Source organism: Saccostrea cucullata, unplaced genomic scaffold (genome assembly GCF_032062105.1).
Source record: "Saccostrea cucullata isolate Sc308-1 unplaced genomic scaffold, CSIRO_AGI_Scuc_v1 ctg319, whole genome shotgun sequence".
Lineage (NCBI taxonomy): Eukaryota > Metazoa > Mollusca > Bivalvia > Ostreida > Ostreidae > Saccostrea > Saccostrea cuccullata.
This window is the reverse complement of record NW_026920610.1, coordinates 1,001,000-1,013,648: the sequence shown is the minus strand read 5'-3', so window position 1 is coordinate 1,013,648 and position 12,649 is coordinate 1,001,000. Positions and strand designations below refer to the sequence as shown.

General features: G+C 33.7%; 1 protein-coding gene across 1 annotated transcript; it reads right to left on the bottom strand.

Annotated features, from left to right (window-relative positions):
• Positions 1 to 2,647: 2,647 nt before the first annotated feature.
• LOC134253735 (dual specificity protein phosphatase 22-like) lies at positions 2,648 to 7,617 on the bottom strand. Its single transcript, XM_062736317.1, has 6 exons — positions 7,510 to 7,617; positions 7,213 to 7,329; positions 6,924 to 7,048; positions 6,434 to 6,605; positions 3,838 to 4,947; positions 2,648 to 2,727 (listed from the first exon to the last, which is right to left on the bottom strand). The coding sequence occupies exons 1-5, from the start codon at positions 7,528 to 7,530 to the stop codon at positions 4,504 to 4,506; spliced, it is 879 nt and encodes a 292-aa protein (XP_062592301.1). The 5' UTR covers positions 7,531 to 7,617; the 3' UTR covers positions 2,648 to 2,727; positions 3,838 to 4,503.
• Positions 7,618 to 12,649: the final 5,032 nt, after the last annotated feature.

Sequence of the window (12,649 nt, the reverse complement as noted above, 5' to 3'; positions counted from 1 at the left end):
CGATCCAAGTCAGAAATCATAATTATGTTTAAAGTAGTTTATATCTCTCATTTGATTCGATACGCAAAAGCATGCTCTACATATGTACAATTTCTAAAATATCAACAGTCTCGTTTAAAGTCATCATTTAGTTAGTTTAATGGTCGATACAATGACCTTGTCAGCATACACAAATTATCATTGAGTCAAATGCTGATAAATATTTTTCATACTAATTGTAAGGCCATTTATTACACACTTATTTTACAACATATTTTCTTTTATTCCCCGATTATGACAAGTAGCACACGGCAGGTGTGACTGGTCCGGTCGGCAGGGGATTTTCACTCCTCCATGACACCTGGTCCCACCTCTGATGTTCTGAAGGTCCGTGTTTGCTCTTCTCCTATTTTGTATTGTTCTGTGGATTTTTGAACTTGAATATTGTTCGTCATCTCTATATATTTCATCAATAGTCTCGCATCACCTCACTCCAAGGAAAAATCAGCTATTCGCTCACGTCACCTCACTCCAAGGCAGAAATCATAACAATAATCTCATGTCACATCACTCCAAGGCAGAAATCTTAGCAATAGTCTCATGTCACCTCACTCCAAGGCATAAATCATAACAATAGTCTCACGTCACCTCACTCCAAAGCATAAATCATAACAATAGTCTCATGTCACCTCACTCCAAGGCATAAATCATAGTAATAGTCTCATGTCACATCCCTGAAAGGCAGAAATTAAAGCAATAGTCTAATCTCACCTCACTGCAAGGCAGAAATCATAGCAATGGTCTCACGTTACCTCACACCCAGGCAGAAATCATAGCAATAGACTCGCGTCACCTCGCTGCAAGGCAGAAATCATAGCAATAGTCTAATGTCGCCTCACTGCAAGGCAGAAATCAAAGCAAAAGTCTCATGTCACATCACTCCAAGGCAGAAATCTTAGCAATAGTCTCATGTCACCTCACTCCAAGGCATAAATCATAGCAATAGTCTCACGTCACCTCACTCCAAAGCATAAATCATAACAATAGTCTCATGTCACCTCACTCCAAAGCAGAAATCTTAGCAATAGCCTCATGTCACTTCCCTGAAAGGCAAAATCATAGAAATAGTCTAATCTCATCTCACTGCAAGGCAGAAATCAAAGCAATAGTCTCATGTCACCTCACTCCGAGGCAGAAATCATAACAATAGTCTCATATCACCTCTCTCCAAGGCAGAAATCATAGCAATAGTCTTACATCACCTTCCTCCAAGGAGAAATCATAGCAACAGTCTCACGTCATCTCACTGCAAGGCAGAAATCATAGCATTAGTCTACATGTAACATCACATCACACCAAGACAGTAATCGTTGCAATAGATCACGTCACCTCAACTCGAGGCTAAAATCAAAGCAAAGAAGTGACACTTATAAATCATGCCAAAAAGTAACATATCTCTTTATCTCTCATGTTTTAAATCACCTTTTTTATTTAATATGCAGCAGATGTTTTGGAGAAACATAGATGAATTTCAAATTATATCTATTGTAAAAAAATTACTAGTACTATTTAGTTTTTCAGGTCTTTTTTTAAAGAAGATTTTACCTTTTTTCATGCCAGTCAACAAAATGATATAATAGGATCTTACTTTTTTATTCCTATATTTAAATATGACATTACATGTACCCTTTACAAATATCAATGCATTTTTTATATCAAAAACTTCCCTTCTTTGTCAATATACTTTTACATGTGTGTTATAAATAAACTTATAATTATGTGACTACTGAAATAAAAAAAAAAGGTTCATATGATAAGCAGTTTTTACTGGTACTTCATAAATGGTTTGCTGGGTTATGTATGGCTATCAAATCAAAACCTTGTAAAAAAAAACTGATGACAACCATCATTTTCGGTTCAAGTGAACCTTTCTGATCGAAATTTATCCTTTGTCTCTGGATGTCATAAACTTTTAACATGTTCATCATCTTCTGAAGAACCACTGCCAGTGGGCCAATTTCAACCAATCTTGCCACAAAGTATTCATGGGTGAAGGAGATTCAAGTTTATTCAAATAAATGGCCGTACTTTCTTCCAAGGAGAGATAATTAAGATTTTATGAAAAATTAATGGCAAAATTTAAAAATCATCCTTCTCAAGAACCACAGTGATTGAAAATATAAAACGTTTGTTGAATCATTGTGAGGTAGTGTAGATTAAAGTTTGTTCAAATCATAACCCCCGGGAATAGGGTGAGACCAAAATGGGTGATTTAAGTTTTATATAGAAATACCTAAGAAAAATCTTTAAAAATCTTCTCAAGAACAGCATACATGTAGCTGTGATTGGTCACATTTAATATATGAAATCATCCTAAGGTAGTGTAAATTCAACTTTATTTAAATCGCAACATCCCCCAGGGTATGACTGGGCCACAACGAGCAATGAGTTCCATATTTGAATATACTGGGGAAAACTTTCAAAATCTTCTTATCAAGAACAGCAAGCCAATGATTAGTCATATCTAAATGGAAGCATCCTCAAGTAGTGTAGATTCAAGTTTGTTCAAATCATAGGGTGGGATCATAATTGGCGATCAAAGTTTTACATAGGAATATATTCACTGTCTGAAAAATCTTCCCCAGAACAACAAAGCGGTTATTGGTCATATTTATATACTCTTTAATACTGAACTGGTTCATTTTCTGCCTTTTCCTGGCCATAGTGGCCAGGTGAGGGATATGTCCCCTGGGCCTCTTGTTATGCACGAGGGCTGTCCGTAAAGTTCTTGGACAACATTAATAATTACTGACAAACATTGACAGAATATATGAAACTACCGGTATTATTTTCATTAAATTCATGTTTCATTTAATAAATATGCAAGTTTTCAATAAAAACAAAGCACAAATAGTTACAATTGTATCAGATACAAAAAAGACACACACTCATACCCGGAGCACTAAAACGAAAATTCTTGACGTTACCCGACTTCAAAAGCTAAATACGAGCACATGTAACTTTTCTCAACATAGTCAGCGTTTAACTCAATAATTACTTATGTCGTTTTGACATGTCATAAAAATATGCACAAAATGTTCAGGTTTCTTTCGTAAAATAATATTTAACAATGCCTGTCTCATATATCTTGCAATCATCCAGTCACTGTCCGTGTAAAGACGATTTTATTTACGGAAATGCGCAAAGTCATGATCACGTTACGAAATTCATTTTTTTTTTTACAGCACTGCAATCTCGGAATGATGGTTTTCCTTCATGCACGTCACCCTGTAAACTGTTCATTCCGTCTGAAAATATTATATGCCACTTAAATACTAGTAGACGACTTCTTTTACTATGTTTTCCCGATTTTTTGCAGAATGTATTGGTCTCTGTAGGTGTTTTCCCGATGTCTACGCAGAATTTTATCACTGTTCACTGCTCCATCTATTCCGAAAACGTCTCTTTTTCTAACAATTCCGATCCTGTCTTAATATGTTCTGACTTTGATTGCTTAGCCGTTTTGAAACTTTGAACGTTCAAATTTTGCAGGTTTGACGTGATAGCTTCTGTCAACCTCATGATGTAAAATTCTTTTAGACTTCCCCAGAATTTTATAAATACAAATGAAATTTAAAAAAGTGATAAATATTTTTTTAAATAAAATTTTGCGGTGCTCCGGGGCCTCCATTCGAAGTCTAATTATGAACCCATAATTGTAATTAAACATTTGAAATTGAAAAATAAATTTTTACATTTTTCAATTCACATTTAGTAAAGATTTAGAAATATGTCAATAACAAAAATCAATGACACAACTTTTACTAAATTTTTTGCTTGTCCACGAACTTTACGGACCACCCTCGTAATATTGTGAAAACAACTTTATTGATTTTATTTATTGGCACATACGTTTGCATGCATATTACAATTTTAATTCTGTACATCAAATGTAAAAACAAAAATCTAAAAAATTCTAGACAAATAAAAAATTGTAGATATTAATAAAAACAAATTCTTAATAATAAACAAGAAATACAAATATTCACTTCCTCTTGGATTCTTAGATGTAGATGTAAATAAATAATACTAACATGCATCATATAACTGGTCATAGCTTTAGGAAAAAGCAGTCAATATAATTTAATATCATTAAATACAAATGTGTGATACTTTTGGATTGACCTTCAGAGCTATTTACAACTTACAAATTTGACATCCTAATTTTACATGCACTGAATAAACAAAGGGACTTAAGGGCAAATGTTTGTTGGAAATTTTTAAATAATGCCAATTGGTGGTTCTTTATGTCCATGTAATATGTTATTTTGTGGAGATTATTTATTCCAAAATGAGATCAAAATCAAGTCAAGAGTTCTTAAAGAAAAATATCACATGATACATGTATATCACATGTATGACTGTATCATTCATAAACAAAAAAAATGTGTACTGCCTTTGCATAGAAAAACTGCATAGGTACATGCATCACTTGTAAACAAGTACATGTAAATACACCTTTCATTAATTATTGGATATATGGCTGAGGTCTTTATTTTGGTTCACTATGTCCTCATCCTCTGGTTCTTCACTTTTTTGATTTTCATTCACGGAATCTTCATCTGGCTCCTCACACCCTTGGTTCTGTTTCAGTATATCCTGGTTTTCCTTAACTTCCTGCGTTACAGAGATTCTTGTGTACGATTCTTGCGTAGTACTGCTCTGGTTATTCTGAGACGCCCCCTCCTGTTTGGCACTGTGTGACCCCCCATCCTCCTCACTGCTGGAGTCTATACTTATTCCCTTTGGTCGTTCTTTGTATGCTTTATGAGGCAGGCTGTACAATCCATCATCCCTGTTTGGGTCTCCATATAAAACGAACTTTTGAAAAGCATCCAGAAGATATCGCATTTCTTCATTGTCATTGAATGGAACAGGTTCAAAAGTAGATTTAATTCTTTCTCTTTCCTTAAAAAAATATTGATGTAGTTAAATAAAAAATAAATTTTTCAATATTTATAACATCAATCATGCATGTTAAACAAGAGGCCCATGGGCCACATCGCTCACCTTAGAAGCTTTGACCATTCAGTTCTTTATTAGATTATATTGTGACCCAACCCTACCCCACTGATCATAATTTAGACAATCTGAAATCTACACTTCCAAAGGATGCTTTGATTCCCCATTGTAAAACTTTGATTCCCAATTGTGGCCCCGCCCTACCCCCGGGGGACATGATTAGAACAATTTAGAATCGACACTACCCCAGGATGCTTCCACATAAGTTTCAGCTTTTCTGGCCCAGTGGTTCTTTAGAAGAAGATTTTTAAAGATTTTTCCTATATATTTCTATGTAAAAATTTGATTCCCCATTGTGGCCCCGCCCTACCCCCGGGGGTCACGATTTGAACAATTTAGAATCTACACTACCACAGGATGTTTTCATATAAGTTTCAGCTTTTCTGGCCCAGTGGTTCTTGAGAAGAAGATTTTCAAAGATTTTTTCCTATATATTTCTATGTAAAACTTTGATTCCTAATTGTGGCCCCGCCCTACCCCTGGGGGTCATGATTTGAACAATTTAGAATTTTCACTACCCCAGGATGCTTCCACATAAGTTTCAGCTTTTCTGGCCTAGTGGTTCTTGATAAGAAGATTTTGAAATATTTTTTCCCATATATTTCTATGTAAAACTTTGATTCCCCATTGTGGCCCCGCCCTACCCCCGGGGGTCATGATTTGAACAAATTAAAATCTACACTACCCCAGGATGCTTCCATATATGTTTCAGCTTTTCTGGCCCAATGGTTCTTGAGAAGAAGATTTTTTAATGACCCCACCCTATTTTTGTCTTTTCTTGATTACCTCCCCTTGTGAGGGGACCTTGGCCCTTCATATTAACAATTTAAATTCCCCTTCACCCAAGGATGCTTGTACAAAGTTTGGTCAAAATTGGCCCAGTGGTTCATGAGAAGAAGTCTAAAATGTGAAAAGTTTACAGACGGACAGACAGACAGCTAGACAGACGGACGGACGACAGACAAAATGTGATCAGAAGAGCTCACTTGAGCCTTCGCCTCAGGTGAGCTAAAAATGTGATAAATTGTGTATATATAATTCTAAAAATTACATATGTGGAATGAGCATTGGATAAGTCACTGAGAGTCACCCTTATCCAAGAAATAACATTCCCTCAAAAATATATCTTAAACCTATTAATTCTTTTAATCTACTGTCTTTATATATGAATTGCACATGAAATTATGATGAACCCACGAACAAGTAAATGAACCCATGAACAAGTAAAATTCTGCTTGTCCATAAAATATTCAAACCCCCTATTCCACCCAAGAATAAAGAAATATGTTGTAATATTCAAACACTGGTATCTATTGGCCTAAGAGCATTCTTACATTTGATAAGAATAAGAAATTAAGTGTTTTGTAATCACCATAGTAACTTTTTCTGCACAGTAAGTTTGTAACTGTTTCTGAAAGCCAAAGTTTGGATTTGAGTAACTTCTGGCCCCTCTGACTGCATTGAGGCAGTCCTTCCACCCGTAGTCAGTCACCGTCATCATGTAGGCCGCTGTCACTGTCACACTCCTGGATACACCCGCCAAACTGGACACAAAATCATGATAGGAAGTTAATTAAAAATATATTATAACAAACACACTTTTTATAGGAAGTTAATTAAATAAATGAAATAGATGTGTAGAATAAATTTTCCTATTGAAAACATCTTTTATAAAGAGGCATTTATACTGATGAAAGCTCATACATTCACTGTATATGCCGACATGATGTTTTCAAGACAAGGAAATAATTGAAAAATTTCTAAAATTATCATAAACATAAACATTTATTTTTTAATTAGTAGATTTATATATTTTATTTTTATTCCATTGGATAAACTTATTATTAAATCTGGAGTCTTACCAGTGGACAAGAACATTGCCTCCATTGATCCGCGCAACATGAATAAAATCGATACATTCAGAGAAATATTGAGTCAAATCTTGGTTAGGGTTGTCACTGGCCTGTATACATTTGTACTCTATATCCTAATTGTGCAAAAAATAAATTAGTACATGTTTAATTTCCCTTTGACTCTATATCATTTTCATTTAAAATCATAGCTTTAAAATACTATAGTTTTTTTTTAATTCAAAAGTATAATTAATTAAACTATAAAATCATATATAAGTATTAAAGAAAATAGATTTACATCTCTAAGTTTCTTCGCATTGTCATGTATGGAGAGGATATGAGTTATTCTGTTGGTCTTCAGCTGATTGCTATCCTTGGCATCACGAAAGTTTCCAACATATAATCCGGGTAGAACCTTCATGTATAAACCACTTTATTATATAGTTAATGTATTAAATCAAGTATTACCTCATAAACCACTTTCCTTTATACATGAAAATCACTTGCATCAATTTTACTTTTCTCGTTTGCTTTTTGCGTAAACAGTTAACATCAGCTGAACATGTTTAACCAAGTCAAAAGTTTCATACTTTACCCTATTCATTCCATTTCCCATTCTGCATTAGGCTAGATTCCCGATTGTCTTTAAAATATTTTTTCCTTAAATTAAAAATATTTACTAAACTGATTGTAGCTAATTCTTTCCAACGAAACTTGAAGAATGAAGTTTATAAATCTTGTTTCCGGTTAGTGTATTTTGGATAGCTCGTTCGATACATTATTCGATCAAAGCAATGTCAGCATGCTCAGACTGGCATTTCCTATCTCTGTCGTACAACACGCATATCAGACAGGCAAGCCAGTCTTTCTTAATTGTGTTTTTAAAGAGGGTTGATTGATATTTGAAAAAAAAAAGACTAAAAAAAAAAATAAATAAATAAACCAGGGGATCCTATTTCGGGGCTGTGGATAGGGTTGGGATCCTCTTACTAAAATGTTAAAATCCCGTTGGTGATATTTAGGGAAAAAACGACACAAAACTTAGACATTTTTGAAGTTTTCAGTTTTCTGGTTTGTCATCTGATTGGAATAAAATGTATGTACATCTTGTGCGAAGTTTACATTTATTGCTTGTGTTAAATTTATAACTAAATTTACCGACAATGTTCTATTATAATTTTGAGAATCAGAAAAGAAGATATTTTCATACACCACCATTCCGGGGAATTCTTTTGGCATGTCATAAGTAAGCATGCTGTCTTTTGTCATATTGACGGTGTGATATGAGGGAAAGCACAGTAAATAGTTTTAAAAAAAATAAAAATCGGAGCGTCTCAGAAAAATTAACGTCCGAGGTGAACGCCAACTTCTGAGGCTTGTAAAGGCTAATCGCACCACTCCATTTAAATGATATAACAGGACCGTTCAACCAAAGTTGGATGTTTCATGTGTCTGGAAGACGCTAATGGCTATTTGTCTAAAAATAAGTACTACCGGTGTGTGCTTGCAGGAAGAAAATTAGAATTAGGGATCAAAACCGAAAAAAACCCGCGTGACATGGGCCAGAGGCAAATGACCGTGGACTGTTGACAATAACTGGTCAGAAGTCATCTTTTCGGACGAATTTTTCATGCAAAGTTGTTTTAGGCCAAAACAACCGAATGTATATTTGGAGAAAGGCAGGGGAAGAGTGGTTACCGCATCAGCCCCGGCGAACCACCGAAACCTGTAATGATCGAGTTTAATATTGCGGGGATGCATCACCTGGGATGGTGTTGAAACACTGACTGGTTTATGGCAACATTAATGCAGACAAATATTTTGACATCCTTGACGAACAATTGTGGCCGGTTGTAGCAAAATCCTTCCCTTGTTTTTCAAGATGACCACGCCCGATTCACCGTGCCCGAATTGTACAAGCATGGGTACAGGTATATTTTGTGGGGCACAGTCACCTGATGCAAACATTATTGAAAATATTTAGTTTCTCTTGAAAAATAAACTGAAACGCACTTTCAGTCATTGACTTGGAGATAAATATACACGACATCTGGATTAACAAACCTGTATCTTACATACGGAACCTCTACTAACAGATCCTTACCTTCTTAGATGCTAGAAATAATAAGACCAACAGGTTATATTACCAAATACTAAGGTAAGATTTATTTTCAGAATTATTTTATAGGCGCTGAAAATCCGTATTATATCAAACTTGACTTTTTGACGTTGACTTCCGCCGTTTGGCGCTGTTTTATATTGGTTTGTATATACATACACTATTATAATGTTACCATTACTAATGTAAAAGATTTTAATGGTTTGTTTTATAATGTTCCTAAAGTTTATAGCATCTACTCTCAAATATACCGGTATATATATGTATATATATAAGTCTATATAAAAATAAGTGATTCAGCATATAGAATCGCAATACATAAGTTAGACATATAAATATTTATTCTCTGAAAATGTTTATCTCTCTCTCTTAACTTGGCAAAAAATGGGAAGCTTGGCGCCAATGCACTATTATAATGTTACCATTACTAATGTAAAAGATTTTAATGGTTTGTTTTAACAGCAAAATCGATATATATATGTCACTATATATATATATATATATATATATATATATATATATAGATACTCTAAACATAATGCTCAATCTTAATATATATTGTCTTTTTTGTGTAGTGTACCTTTTTTTCTTTTATATAAAGATGGTAGCTTGATTGTTTTTTATGCATCTTCCATGTGCACACAAGTTCCTGGTCGTCGCCTGTACTAAACGGTGCTTGTAACCACTTCTAACTGAGTCAGTGAATAATTCGTAAACATGCTTAAAAAATAATAATTATGGCTAAATCTAAATAATTTCCCTTCCATTAGAAATAATTCATATGGACAGCAAAAGAATTGATGATGAAATATATAGCCATTAAGAACACCACTTAAAAAACGTCTTTTAACCTGAATTTCCTCTGCTCTCACATGAAACGATATTTTCTACTTTCCACTCACATTTTGTGTATTATTTCTTATAGTTTAAATATTAAGAGATCAGTTAGAAGTTAAACACTAAGCTTCTATTTCTTTTTAAATTATATATAAGGAATTCAAAAGAAGTAGTGTTATTTTTATTGTGCATACCCATTCAAATGTGAACATTTATGAAGGTTGACAACTTGTTGAACTTTTACTTTTTTCTTAATATATAGGAATAAAATTTTAATGAAAATTATCTTTTAAAAATCAATTAACTTTAGACAAAATTTTAAACACATTAAACTGATCAATTAATAGTTTAATTTAATCTCTGTTGAGATTCTGCTGGGCTAGATATTTGGACTTGCGGGCGTCAAGTCCAAATATCTAGCCCAGCAAAATCTCAACAGAGATTATAGTTCAATTATAAAGTTGATACATGCTATTAAAAAAATGAAACATAATTGTTTATTAAGTTATCAGTTTAATAATTAAATATTATTAAAATTAATTTTCTTTCATATTTAAACAAGTGTAATCCTTTCCTTTAATAATAGTAGAAAATCACCAGATTCATTAAAACTAAAATATTGGCCTACGTGTTCTTTAGTTCTTATCAATAACACAGTACTTGGCCTTTCATTATGTAAAAAAAAGAAACATGAGAAATGTCCGATTATTTTTGATTATGAATCGAAATGGTGTTTCCGATTCGATTCGATAATCGATAATATTCTTCTTCCGATTCTGAAACACTAATAGGTCTACACCTCTTCATTATTCGATATTTCCCTTTGCTTTGAGACTGTAATGCCCCTTTTTACTTTCTTTTTTTACAACTCACGTTTAGTGGATTTATAAGCGTAGTTCAAAATATTTTAAATTGAATCAAATCCAGGCACGTAGTATGCCACCCCCTTCCAACTTTTCAGACAATTTTTGTTATTAGAAAATGTTCATTGAAAGACTGGTCGACTCCCCACATTTTATTGCAGTATAGTTAGATAAAGGTAGAGTTCTTATATAGTATGTATGAGTAAAAAATATACTGAAACATATTGGGATGTTGAACCCCCGCCTCAAAATAGGATTTTTGAGTTTGTTATTTTTTCACTTTTGGCCTGTCATGGCAAGTTTTTTTCCAAAGTTTTTTTCGAGGTAACTTTGGTGCTCTCATTCAAAAACGATGCTACGTCTCTGAAATCTGAACAATCATGCGTACGATTTTTGGATAACTTCAAACACAATAAGTTCGCGAAGAAAAAAAAACGTAGGAGATAATATTCTAAAAGTTTTAATTTCAAATTCGTTGAAAAGACTATAATTAATGATAAGAGACCTGTAATAGATTCACTGGTATTAATGATAAACAAACTGATGACATATTTTCTTAATTTCTCCATATCTGAAATACTGGAAATAAAAACTGATTTGCAAAAATAAGAAATCAATTCAAAATTATAAAATAAACTCAGAACATTGATAAGAATACTGAAAAAATCCTAATTACTTTTTTAAAAATGTAGAGTTCAAGAAAATAAATAAAAATGTCTTATGGCCAGCAGCATATACAGGGGTGGAAGCACAATTTAGCTTGTATTATTTAGAGTAATACTGTATCAGAGATACAGGGCGGGGCTTGAGGCGAGAGCGATAGCTCGAGCCGGGCCCCGCCCTGTATCTCTGATACAGTAGGAAACGAGTATTCTAAATGACTTGTGACATGACCTCTCTAATGACCTCACCAATTTACATTCATATTTGGGTACAATCTCTCAACCAATCAGATGATTTTAGCAGAAAGTTGATTTAGTATCCCATTTTAAGCATTCGCAACTGAAATGCCGAGTGAGGTGGACCTGCAGGTAATTATTTACTATTATTTTAAAAATAATTATTTGAGGGATGCATTATATAATTTGTTTTCCAAAAAATTAATTTAGATTTGATTGGGTAGGTTTCTTTTTTTTCTCAATTCAGCTCTTGCTGACATTTTTTTTTCAATTTAAGCTATGAATTAATGCAAAACATTTTTATATATAAGAATCATATTTTGAAACAAAAATGCTGGGATATTGTATACTGAGAGAAACCTCCGACAATATCCTCTAACCTGTAATCATATACAAAATTGAAATAAACAGATGAAAGAAAGTGGGGGGGGGGGTATTTTACTTCAAGTTTTTAATAAAATGTAGAGTAACCAAGGGGGGGGGGGGGGGGTCCAGTACTCACACTTGCCCCCCCCCCCCCAATCCCACCCAACTTTAAGTTTTTTTCTTTTATCGCTTTTGTAAATTATTTTTGCCAAACCTATATACGCTTCTTAGTTTATCAACAAGTAATGATTTCACGCACATAGTGTCTTGGTTGATTATAAACCTACCCCCCCCCCCCGAAATACGATTTTCAGGGTTTTTTTAGGGGGGAGTCAAGGTAGTCCTTTTTGATCTGCCCCACTCCCTCCTTTCTAAATTTTTTGAATCCGACACTCATGTAAGTTTATTTTGTAAAATTTTATTCTAAATAAAATCACCTCAAATTTTGAGTAATTACTAAAGTGCTATCAAATTGAACGATTCTTGTGTCTGAATATGAATACAGCTTTCCGTCATCGCTAAAAATAAACCGTATGTATCGTTGATATTTTGCAGATACAGTACAGTTTCTGCTCATTTGCATAAGAAACGCCCACAGAAAGTGTTCTGTATCGCAGTTACAGTATGCTTGACTTCAAAGGAAAACTCGCC